The sequence below is a fragment of the Emys orbicularis genome, chromosome 14 (assembly GCF_028017835.1).
Source record: "Emys orbicularis isolate rEmyOrb1 chromosome 14, rEmyOrb1.hap1, whole genome shotgun sequence".
Taxonomy (NCBI): domain Eukaryota; kingdom Metazoa; phylum Chordata; order Testudines; family Emydidae; genus Emys; species Emys orbicularis.
The window spans coordinates 39308769-39321314 of NC_088696.1; the positions used below are offsets into that span (position 1 = coordinate 39308769).

General features: G+C 48.3%; 1 protein-coding gene across 1 annotated transcript in view; it reads right to left on the reverse strand.

Annotated features, from left to right (window-relative positions):
- The window catches only part of PLEKHG4 (pleckstrin homology and RhoGEF domain containing G4), a 164192-nt gene that overhangs the window by 113438 nt on the left and 38208 nt on the right, over positions 1-12546 (reverse strand). The window contains exons 4-6 of the mRNA XM_065416667.1: positions 6834-7049; positions 2608-2731; positions 1182-1275 (exon numbers count right to left, since the gene is read on the reverse strand). Of these exons, the coding sequence (XP_065272739.1) occupies positions 1182-1275; positions 2608-2731; positions 6834-7049 (434 nt within the window). The remainder of the gene's footprint in view (positions 1-1181; positions 1276-2607; positions 2732-6833; positions 7050-12546) is intronic.

Genomic DNA, 12546 nt, shown 5'->3' on the forward strand with positions numbered 1-12546 from the left:
ACGTTGCAGCCACTTGCATGCTGGGATAGCTACCACAATGCACTGCTCTCTGTGGCCATTGCAAAAGCTGCTAATGTGGTCATGCCAGTGCGCTGTCAGCTGTCAGTGTGGACAGACTGCAGCGCTTTCCCTACTGCGCTCTCCGAAGGCTGGTTTAACTCACAGCGCTCTACAGCTGCAAGTGTAGCCGTGCCCTATGAAATGAAAGACACTCCCTTTCCCAGGAGCTGTGAATGTTACCCCTGCAGCACGGAGAGCAAGAGCACAGCACCAGGAGATACTCCCTTGCCCCCGGGGCTAAGCATGCTGCCTGAGCACAGCTCCCATCTCCACCCAGCTTTAGAAGGAAGAGAGGAAACTCATGACTCAGCCCTAGCTCTCTGATGTGGCAGAGCAAAGCACCACCCAGCCAACTGGCCTCTCTGCATGCACAAGTGTCATTAAAATCTCATCCTGGGTTCATTCAGAGTCTGTTTGAGTGGACACCCTGAGGGGCCAAAAGGCCAGTGCAAAGAGGCACCTGCTTAGCCATGATTAGTTGCAGCTACAACTCATTATCTTGTTTGGATTTCTAACAACAGATGGGAAATAAGTTCTGATCAATGTCAACACAATGCACTTGATTTCTAGCTGACTGACATGAAAGCCTTTGACCTGAAACAATATTAAGTTACAGCATGTCTGCTTCCAATCATTCACCCCCCTGCCAGATCAACAGCAGTACGCGTTCCTCCCAACAGCACGGACATAAAGCGCCGCCCTCCTCCTTCAGGGACAGTCCCGCCAGCCACAGCCACAGCCCTGGCCTTTCTGCTTCACTTCTAATTCGTCTTTGAAAGTGACGGTCCACTGAGTATTTCGTGCAGCTGACGAATGAAAACAAAATCTTGATGCCAACAGAGACACTCGCCAGAAATGTGGCGGCACATTCTGAGCAGAGTTCCGTGGACAGCGCTTACGGGCCTGGGGACAAGGCTCTCAGCAGTGGCTGAAAGGAGTGCAGCTGTACAAAGTCAGGGTTCTGGCTTTTCCTGAGGGCTGGGAAGTACAGGCAGGGGCAGCGCTCCACCTCCTGAAAGCAGCCAGGCACGGATGGATTTCAGGGCAGCTGGAAGCCAGAACACAGCAACCACACCAAAGAGCCTGGGGCCAAAGGAGTGGGGCTGCTTCTGCGGGCTCACCTGGAGTAAGCTGAAAGCCTTAAAAAGGGCAGGAACCGGTGAACAGCGACGAGCATCTACCAGAATGGTTAGGCCCAAAGCTCGGCACTCTGCTCTGTGAGGAAATGGAAAGACGAATTAGTGTGTCATTGCCACAGTGCAGCACAGGCTATTCATGCGGGGCTGTTAGATAACATGGTGTACCGTGCTGGGCATACCCGCTGCAACTCTGTAAAGGGAAGCCATTAACTGGCCTCATTTTGTTAGCCACAATATCTTCCCTTTGAGGTTGCCTAGACTGCTCTTTCTTCTTCCCTCGTACTACTAAGTAAATTCCTGATGCCCCACCTACCACACCTCCTCCCATGACACTGTAATTCCAGCCATGCTGCTCCACTCCCCAGACCCCAGCAGCAAATCCTCAGACTATCACATCTCTCTGGAGGCAGGTAGTGAGGAGGGAAGCCATGGGGAGTGCCAGCACTCACTGACTGTGCCCGAGGGCTGGCACGCAGCATCACTTACATCCTTTCGGCTGCACTGACGACAAAGCTCACACTTGGAACTAATCGTATTTTTCAAAGCATTACCAAACGCAGACCAGGAGCTAAGACCCAACGGAGTCTGTGAGTAGGGTGACCAGACAGCAAATGTGAAAAATCGGGACAGGGAGTGGGGGATAATAGGAGCCTATATAAGAAAAAGACCCAAAAATCGGGACTGTCCCTATAAAATCGGGACATCTGGTCATCCTATCTGTGAGGAGCTGGAAGAAGCCCCATCAGCCAGGGAGCCCATGGCAGCAGCAGTAGGGGGGAAACTACAGAGCACGCGACAACCTGATACATTCTGAATACGTTTAGCCCTTCCTGGCAAACTGCATCACATCAGTGATGCCAATACGTCACTCGTCCAGCTGAGGTACACTTGCTCAGGGTACGTCTTCACTACCCGCTGTATCGGCGGGTAGCAATCGATTTATCCGGGATCGATTTATCCCCCCCCCCCCAGTGTAGACCAGCCCTCAGCCTCTGCAGCCGCCTTCATCACTGGAGGACAGGCTGTCAGGAAGGTTGTTTCCTAGAACCATGTGATGGGGCTGTTGCGTGAGTTGCTGGGCTACCCCAGAATTGTCAATGTCATGTTTTCTAAGCCCTATTTTCTGAGCTAATGCAGAAGAGTGAGAAATGGTTTGGATTTATGGCAATGCTTGGAAACGTAGAACAAGATACACATAGCACTGCTGCTTAGCAAGCGTATACTGCACGCTGCATGGCCAAAGCACGCAGTCAGCAGATCTGTGGCTTGTGCAGATTCAGAGTTGTTTGGGGCCATCTCCTCATGCTGCCAAAGGACGCCAGCTCCATTCAGCTCCCAACTCGGTGCCAGTAGAGATTGCCCTGTCCTGCCTGTCTGACACCCTGCCCAGCCTGGAAATGGCACCAACCTTGGGATGCTGTGTAAGTACAGGAGGAGGCGCACCAGCTCGGTGGTGTTGCAGTGGGGGTTTAGCCAAATCGTGTTCCTTGTGGTGATTATGGCCACTGCACGTCCACATTTGTCTCTGGTGCCTGAAAATGAGACTTTATTTTAACATCTGCAATTTGTCAGAGCCTCGAAGGATCCCCCCACAGGTTACCCCCAGGGCAGCCCAGCTCACCCCCAGCCCTTAGTGATTCTCCCTGTAAATTACAGCATTGCTCTTGAGACCAAAGGCTCTTCCCCCACTTCCCACCCCGACAGAATTGAGCACACAACCTCTACCACACACCGGCGCCCACCAGGAGAAGACCAGGACCTGCCATTGAAGCAGTGCCATGGCCACTGGGAGGCACAGACAATGCTCACTGTTTGCACGGTCTCTAATACAGATCTGTTGCAGTTACTGGAAACGGCGATTCAGGCCCACACTCAGCACTGCAGAAAGTAATAAAACTCAGGCTTGAAGGGTCTAAAGCCCTCTTGGCCCTCAGGCAGCGTGATTACTTTTGCAGCTGATGGCTGTCAGCTGGAAGGAATTTAAAGAGCTTTGAAGAACCGTGTGCAGCCTAATCACACTCCAGGCCCAGTCTCCCAGCACACAAAGCAGCAGGCTCCTCTTCAGAACAAATCCACAGAGAGGGAACCTGCAGCTCCCACTCCAGGGCCAGCACAAGATGGAGGCGTCAGAAGCATGGCTTTCCCCTCACTGTGGAGGAGCCCATCACACTATGGCAGCCCTAAAGGGACAATGGGTGCTGGGCACACACTGTTAACCTTGCAGGAGGTTTGGCATCCTTCTGCAGGGGATGCTAATGGATTAAGGTGTGAACAAAGAGAGCCTGCACAACGCAGTTGACTCCCCCACCTAAAGCAAGCTGAATTCCCCAGGGCTCTATGTGTGGAGCAGGTGAAAGACCTTTGCTTTAGCCAAACACTTCTGATCTTGCCAGCCAGGAAAGGAGAGCTGAAAGGCAGCTGTGGCTCTCTCCTTCATGACAAAAATTCCAGTGGCAGAAGTTGTGAGGGGGTTTAAGAGGTTATCCAGCTTTACCCCAGGAACTCTGCGAGATGTGTTAATTGGCCTTCAACAGTCCTCCTTGCCTGGCTCGGGATTGCTTGGCTCTGCACTGAGAACAAGGCAGCAAAGGACCCAAGGGGGCAGTGCAATTGCCCCCGACCGGTGTGTTTCAGAGTTCTACATTTCACCTCCGAGATCCACACCTGCTCTCTTCTAGTCAACAAAACTGGCAGGGACCTCCAGGCAAGGGCAAGTTACCAGCACTGTTGTACCCCACAATCTCACTGTTCTGAGGAGACTGCTCATCTATACAAGCTGGGAACACACGTCTCTTGTTCCAGTTGTAAAAATGGCATGACATGATTAAAAACATCCCAAGAAACCTAACAAACACAGAATCCTAAAAAAAAATATATTAAAATTACACTTTTCTGTATCTTACCCACTTGACCCCTGCTGTCCCCTTGGAGGGAATGTGAATAGAAATAGAGCAAAGTAAATAAGTGATTTCAGTGAGGGCACAATGGGCCCCAAATAAACAGATCTGCCCTGCTAGGAGCAAATCTCTCAGTGGAGTCCGGTAATGAGAGCCAGGGCCCCAAGCAGGCATTATTTAAAACAGAGGGGAAATCACAAGTAGGGTTAGCCCCTTTTCAGGGAGCAGGACCATTAAATGGTCTTTGTTCTTCTAAAGTCAGGTCTGAAAGGGAGATTAAATAAATCAGGAGCACTGTTATTGCACCTGGAATATTGTGTTCTGTTCAGGGCAGTACAAGACCAGAAAATGGTGCTAAAATAGAAAGAGTTCATTAATACTATATGTAGCTCTGTGAGTTAAGAGAGAAGTCATCAAAACTCTCATGCTCCAGGGCATCAGCTGACTGCCGGAGAGATCAGGATGGAATCCTCTCTTTATGGACAAGATGCTACCATGGTCAGGTTCAGTAGGGGTTGTTTTCACCTTTTTCTGAAGCATCAGTTATTGTCCTCTGAATTATTAACCGCAAAAACTGGATTAAACTTTCGCCTGACTCCCGCATAGGAGTATAGACATTACCTGACCAGATCAGACAAGGGGTCTGTCTCCATCAGTGGCTGGGACTGGATAATTCATAGGAAAAAGCAAGGGCCACAACTGACTAATGAAACATCCTGCCCAGAGGAAAGCTTCTTCTGAACTTCCTCTGTTAGTTCCTACCCCTTATAAACCTGTATTTACTCCCTTCACTGTAACCCTGGTGTTCCCATAACCCCTACCCGTGTCTAACATCCCATTAGAGGGGATGTGTCTCTGTGTGTTTGAGCACATGCACGTGTCTTCCCCAGTCACACTCCTCCTAGTATTATGCTGGGCACGCCCACTTCCTAGGGATGATTTGGATGCATTTAGTGCTTCTGATGTTGCTCCTCCCTCAGATGAAGGTTCTCTTCAAGCATTTCTGGCAGGCTGCCCCTGTGTTCACATGTTCCGTGCATGTGACATTTTTGGTTTGCATTTTTCATAGATTCATCGAGTTTAAGGGCAGAAGGGACCATCAGATCATCTGATCTGACCTCCTGTATAACAGGCCAGAGACCATCACCCAGTTACCCCTGTGTGGAGCCCAACAACTGGTGCCTGGATAAAGGATATCGTCCAGAAAGGCATCCAGACTTGATTTGGTAGTTTGTTCCAATGGTTAATCATCCGCACAGTTAAAAAACTGGGCCTTATTTCTAATTTGTCTGGTTTCAGTTTCCAACCACTGGTTTGTGTTCTGCCTTCCTCTGCTAGAGCCTTTTAGTAGGTGTTATTTTCTCCCCATGAAGGTACTTATAGACAGCAATCAAGTCACCCCTCAGTCTTCTACACATTGAGCTCCTGAAGTCTCTCATTGTAAGGCATTTTCTCCAGCCCTTGAGTCATTTTTGTGGCTCTTTTCTGCATTCTCTCCAATTTTTCAACATCCTTTTTAAAATGTGGACACCAGACCTGGATGCAGTATCCTAGTATTGGTCTCACCAGTGCCATATGCTGAGTTAAAATCACCTCCCTACTTCTGCCCACTATTCCCCTTTATACAGCCAAGGATGGCATTAGCCCTTTTTGCCAGTAGGTTGTACGGGGAGCTCTGCTGAGTTGCTGGTCCACTATGACCCTTTTCCGAGTCGCTGCTTTCCAGGACACAGGACCCATTCTCTAGGTACGGCCTGTATTCTTTGTTCCTAGACCTTGCATTTGTCTTTATTAAAATACATTTGGTTTGAATGGACCCAGCTTACCAAGCTATCCAGATCATGCTGTATGACTGCTCTGTCTTCTGCACCATAGTTATAGCCACATGCTCGAAAGCTTGTCTCTCTCAACAACAGAAGCTGGTTCCCTAAAAGATATTACCTCACCCACTTTGTGTCTCTAATATCCTGGGATCAACACAGCTACAACTGTCAGAACTGGGGCTTGTGACTTTGCATTGGGAAAGTAGCTAGCTAAATGGGGCGGCTGTCACTCTGTGTGGGTTTGAAGAGTGCGGAAGAGAAGGGCACTGGAGGGGTTTGTTGGGGAAAGTTTACTGGCACCGAAGCCAATCAGGAGCACCCAAGACTCACTGCTGGACTGGAACTCTGTCCTGGATTCCTGAACTCTGTGTCTAGACGCTGGGCTTGGCATCTACCCTTTCACATTGGGCACATGGGTCAATATACCCTTGTTTTACCGCTCTCCTTATCTTTCTCCATGCTGTTTTTCTAAATCCATCCCTCTGTAAATAAGTATTTCCCTTTCCTATATTCACTGTACTGTTCCAGTGTGTATGTATTCAGGTTGGGGGTTGGAACAGGTGCCCCTGGGGTGGAAGGGGCGCACCGGTCCTTGACTGCAGCCATCCCGCAGAGTGGACTCCATCTTGGCCACAAGCTATAGTTACATTAGGATTCCTGGATGCAAATTATCTCGTCCTTCTTGAGAGTGAGTTCCTGTTTCCTGCCAGTCCCCGACTTGGCTTGAAAGCTCCAAGAGCTGGCCTGGGATTTGAGGACCAAATTTCAGAAATGTTTCTAGTGAAAGGAATACAGCACACACCGACCTCCTGCCCCACGGGGAAGTCTAAAATGCATCCCTATCAGCAGCACACCTACATCCGCCCTTCTGCAGCATAACGCTTCCTGCCCGTCCCTCTGGCTCAGTTACTCACCTGGCAGACAGGCAACTCCACTCATGAGCACGTCGAGGTTCACGTCCTTCGCTGTGACGGGTGCAGTTTGAAAACTTCTGGGTACCAAATAAGATGGGGGTTCCTGGTGAATAACCGCTGCTGAGCCTTCCTCCGGGGAACAGACTCGACCCACTGGCTCCCACGAATCTGTGCACATTTCTTCTTTTATCTTTTCTCCCCCTTTCAGCCGTGTTCCTGTAAGATAAGAATAATCCCACTGGTGTCAGGAGCCTGGGGGCAAATCACATCCCCAGTCAGAGGTGTCAGCGAACAAACTCCAGACACAAGAGACCTGCCAGGACCGCACTGACGTCTGGCACCCCAAAGCTCTTCAACAGTTACTAAGTAAACTGCTGCATCAACAGCTGCTGTCACTATGCAACTTATTTACAAACAGAGACACATTTGGAGCTACTTAGTTAAACAGCTGTACCCAGAAAGCTGTATCTCTTCAACTGTGGCTTGAAGTGGGATCCCTGGGAACTCGAGGAGTGAATGCTGCTGTTTATAGGTTGACGCCCATCCCATGCTACTTGCAAGCTCCCTTTGCCCAGCTTTACACTGCGTTTGTGCCCTACAAGAACTCTGGGCAGCAGGTAGGAACAGGGACGGGTTCCAGGCCTGAGGATCACGGACACATTGAAGAGTTTGCTGGTTATCTTATAATGACTTCATTCTCCGATGGAGTCTACCTCAGGATAAACTGGCCTACCCCAGATAAGTGAAAGGAAGGATGCCTTGTGCTTGGACCATGTACTGGGAGGCAGGAGATTAGGGTTTCATAGATACATAGATTCCAAAGCCAGTGTGGACCATTGTGATCATCTAGTCTGATCTCCCATATGACATAGGCCGGAGAACTTCTCCAAAGTAATTCCTGGAGCAGATCTTTTAGAAAAACAGCCCATCTTGATTTAAAAATTGTCATTGAAGGAGAATCCATCACAATCCTTGTAAATTGTTCCAATGGTTAATTACCCTCAAAAATTTACACCTTCTTTCCAGTCTGATTTTGTCTAGCTTCAATTTCCAGCCATCAGATCACGTTACACCTTTCTCTGCTAGATTGAAGGGCCCATTACTAAATATTTGTTCCCCATGTAGATACTTAAAGACTGTAATCAAGTAACCCCTTAACCTTCTCTTTGTTAAAATAAGCAGATTGAGCTCCCTGAGTCCATCACTTTTTAATCCTTTACTCTTTCTCGTGTCTCTTCTCTGAACCCTCTTCAATTTATCAACGTCCTTCTTGAATTGTGGACACCAGAACTGGACACAGCAGCAGTCACACCAGTGCCAAATGCAGAGGTAAAATAACCTTTCTACTTCTACTCAAGATTCCCCTGTTTATGCATGATTTTATGTTTTCTTCCTGTTCATGATAAAAACGTTAAATAACATAGGGCCAAGAACCAATCCCTGTGGGACCCCACTGGAAACACACCTATTCAATGATAATTCCACTTTACAATTACATTTTGAGAGCTATCAGTTAGCCAGTTTTTAATCCATTTAACGCATGCCATGTTAACTGTAGATTGGGCTAGTTTTTTAATCAAGATGTTGTGCGGCACCAAGTCTGATGCCTTACAGAAATCTAAGTCTTTTAAGTCAACACTATTGCATTTATCAACCAAGCTTAGAAGCAGTACCAGTGTCATAAACCTCTGTATGTGTTTAGACACTAGAAGGCGCGACAGTCACACTGGTAGTGAGGTCCAGAAGCACCTAACATGGCATGTTCCTTCTGAAATGCTATGTGGCAAAGTGGATGAGAATTGGCTCTGTTATGTTGGGTTCTATGGCAAGCTCTGTCTGAAATGAGCTTAGGCAAGCTCTCATTTCTCTTACCTATAAAATGGGTGAATGAGAGTTACCCCTTGAGGGAACAATACAAAACTCTAGTTTCATAAGAAGTGTTATGAAGGGAACAGATATATTAACAGCAGCCTAGGGGAAGAACTGGGAATAGAACTCATGATCCCTAAGCTTGCAGTTTAATGCACTGGCTATGGCAGGACTGCTATGAAATACCCCCAATGGCTTCAGAGCTTTGTGCCTGGGGAATTTCAGGCCTGGTCATGTAGGGGGCCCTGAGTCCGGAACTCTGCTATGATGGGTATTGCAACAGACATAATATCCTCTAGTATCCTGAACAAATCCTATGGAAGTAAGAAACTTTACTGAACGGAGTTCAACCTTACTGAATTTGGGGTCCGCTGTATTAAAAATGGGGTTGTGCATGTGGAATTTATGTGTTTCCATGGGAAGTGAAAATAGGAGAACAGCAGGGAGTGGTCAGGCTAATTCACTCAGGTGGGACATCTCTAGAGAAGCCACCCCTGGAAAGATGCACATATACTAGTTCAAACTGGATTCCCCAGGGACCAACAGACAAAGACAGGGTCTGCTTCCTGTTCCAGAAAATGGACAGGACCCCAGGTCCACAGAGGGCCCCAGTCCTTAGGGCAGGATTGGAAGGACTGGGGCTACTGAGGCCACATAAGATTGATGGCTTGTTCTGGGCTAAAGCTGTGCTGAACTTGTAATGACAAGTTATCCCCTTAGGTGACGGGGTGAAGGACTGCTCCTGCCATGTTGGGGTTGGGGTGAACCCTGGTAAGCTTATTATCCTGCATGTAGGCTCTTTTATTGGGTTTAATATGTTTCCTCTGTAATAGCTTAAGAATCAAGTAGGCTTGCCTAGGAAATGCTGTATAGTACCTCAGAACTGTAGCCATTACGCCCGTTAACCACCTCTCTAGAGAAAGCAAGTGGTGTTCTTGTGCAACGTGTCTGCGCTGGGAATAACACAGTGAAGGCAGGGAACTGTGCCGTCTGGAAATAGCCCGGTCAGAAGGGAGAAGGGAGATGGATCTCCATCCAGATAGAGGCCTGAGGATGGGTGCCCTGGCCGGAACACAGAGCGGAAATACAGGTGCAGTTGCCCTGAACTGACAGGCATGTTTGGAGAATTGTCATTATGATTTGGGGCAGGGGCTGTGGGATTCTGTGGCTATCCAGCCTGCAGTCCCAATGAGAGCGTTTGCTTTGGATTAGTAATTGCATCATTACAAGCAGGTGCAACCTGTGCTGCAGAATGGTCACCCAGGAGGGTAACTGGAGCAGCAAGGAAAGGTAACCGCTACAAACCACAAACTGGAAAGAGCCTGAAAGGAATTCAGCACATGGGAACGTCTCACTCTCATCATTCCAGCACTGAGACAGATAGCAGGGCAGCTCTGAGCTGCGCATTTGTCACTCCTCACCCAACCCAGGGAATACACCCCCTCTGCTTCTGCACCTAGACTACATCACTATTTGTAATGTATTAAATGCAAGAACAAATATGTTTGCAGAACACTGAAGCCCTGACTGAACTGATGAGGAACGGCATCTCTCAGAGGTACAGCCACTCTCGCCACAGCACAGATCAAAGCCGCAAGTAAGTGATTCTACCAGAGACATTTTTTCAAAAATATGAATGAATTGTGCATGCTCGTGGCCTCACCCTTTGTGCTGCCATCGGCAGGGGGGTCAGCACTTAACTGGACCCCAAGCCAACCCAGGTGATTCACAGCTGAGTCAGTCCTGATCCAGTGCCCTGGCACACTAGCCATCTGCCCCAAAGTTCCACTCAATGTCCCAATTCCCACTCTCTGGGCTGGACAACGATAGCTGGAAAAAACTACTGAGTACAACTGTCTTCTACAGGCTGCTGCTGCTGGAGCTGCCAGAGGCTACTGCTCCTCAACGCCTTGTGGCTCTCCGTGCTGGCCTCCCAGTGTGGGGAGGGGGTAGGAAAGAAAGGGGAACCTAGAGATATTAAAAGGGAGAGACTATGCCAGGAGGAACCCGAGGAGAAGTGAGAGAGAGAGAAGGGACTGTTGCCCCTGGAGATGCCAGAGGAAGAAAGGGCTACTGGCCTTTGACTTCCATTTGCCCAGGGGGCGGGACTAGAAGGAAGAAGGAGGAACCTAGGCAGTTGTAAGGAACAAGCCCACGAGAAGACTAGAAGGGAGAGGGGAGAGAAGGAAAAGGGGGGAAATCTCCTGGAGTGAGCTACAGGGGACTGCAGGCCACTGGGCTTCCCAGACCAGAAGGCCAGGAAGCCAGAGCCAGTTGGGCAGCAGGGGCCTAGCCGTGCTGGAGCAGTGCAGCCTTCACAATGCTTGGTTGTGAAAAGAAGCCAATTCCTGGGCTTCATGAGGTAAGTATTTCACTGGGCCCATCGACAGCCTAAGAGCCTCAGCTCTTTCAAACTCAGCACAGTCCACGATTCTGGCCTGATCCCAGTGTGCACTGTAACATCACTAGTGGGCGGGGCGGTAAAAAAATCTTAGACGCTGCTGAGCATGCTCGGAAGTGATTTATCAGTCACAAAACTATTTCATTAATAGCCAACTATTTTTTTTCCAAATGAGGACTCCTTCCACGGCAAACCTGACTTGTCTTTCTGTTATCAGTGCAGGGGAAATGGCAGCCGGAATGTCTGTAAGTGGGAGCAGCGCCGGTTTGCTCTCCCAACTCAGACACAGCAGAAGGGGCTTTGCTTAGACTTTCCAAAGACAGTTCACTTTTGGGCAGAGATCAAGCAAAGTATGTTTCAGCTCCATGTGGGACTGTCTCGGGAAGTCAGGGGTGGGATAACATATGGGATTATAATGGCAACAGTTTTACAACCTCAACTATAACGTGAACTGGCAGGGGGTAAGACTAGATGACCCCTGCAGTCCCTTCTAATCCTACAGTTCTACGAGTCTATGAACTGAACAATCAAGAATTTCACTCTGTAGCTCTTAGAACTTACAGACAGAACAGCTGGCAGGGAACGCGGCTGGAAATGAATACTAAAAGGATAGCAAATATTGTGTCTAGTTCACTTTGGAATTGTGTATCTAAGGTTATGTCTACACTACAAGCACTACAGTGGCACCACTGCAGTGTAGACACTTACTACAGTGAGGGAAGAGGTTCTTCTGTTCTGTAGTAAATTCACCCCCTTGACAGAAAATAGCTAGTTGATGGAAGAATTCTTCGGTCAGCCTAGCAGTGTCTATACTGGGGCTCAGGTCGGCTTAACAACATCTCTCGGTGGGATGAATTTTTCAAATCTGAAGTGATGTACATAGGTTGACCTAAGTTTTAGGTGCAGACGAGGCCTTAGTCGTTGTTTGGGTTAGAAATGGCAAGATGAATCATAATGAATTAAACAAGCACCTGCCATCCAAGGATCTCAAAGCCCTCACAAATGTTATCGACCGAACTAAGCTTCCCACATCTCTGCGAGGTACATTATCCCCTTTTGCACTTTAATTTATTGTAGTGCCAGTGGTAAGGAAACACTCTGAGTATTTTTAAAAGCCAAGTACCCCCAGCTTTGAAACAACATTTTGGTTTTCCCTACCCCTTAACTCATATTTTGAGTAAAGTATTTTTAACACAAGACCTTTCAACTGAAGGGCCATGGCTCAGAATAGCAACATCCAGGCCGGGACTCACCTATTTCTGCAATATCTCCACTGTCATGTCCTTTAAAACCTAATGTATTTTTGAAATAGAAAGGCCCTTTGCTTTCCCTCTAAGTATTATGTCACTAAGTTCCACTACTGCAGTGATTAGACATTGCACGTGAACTGGAGAGCAGCCAGCATCTCTCACTTTCATTATCGCATAACCTCAACTGGAATCA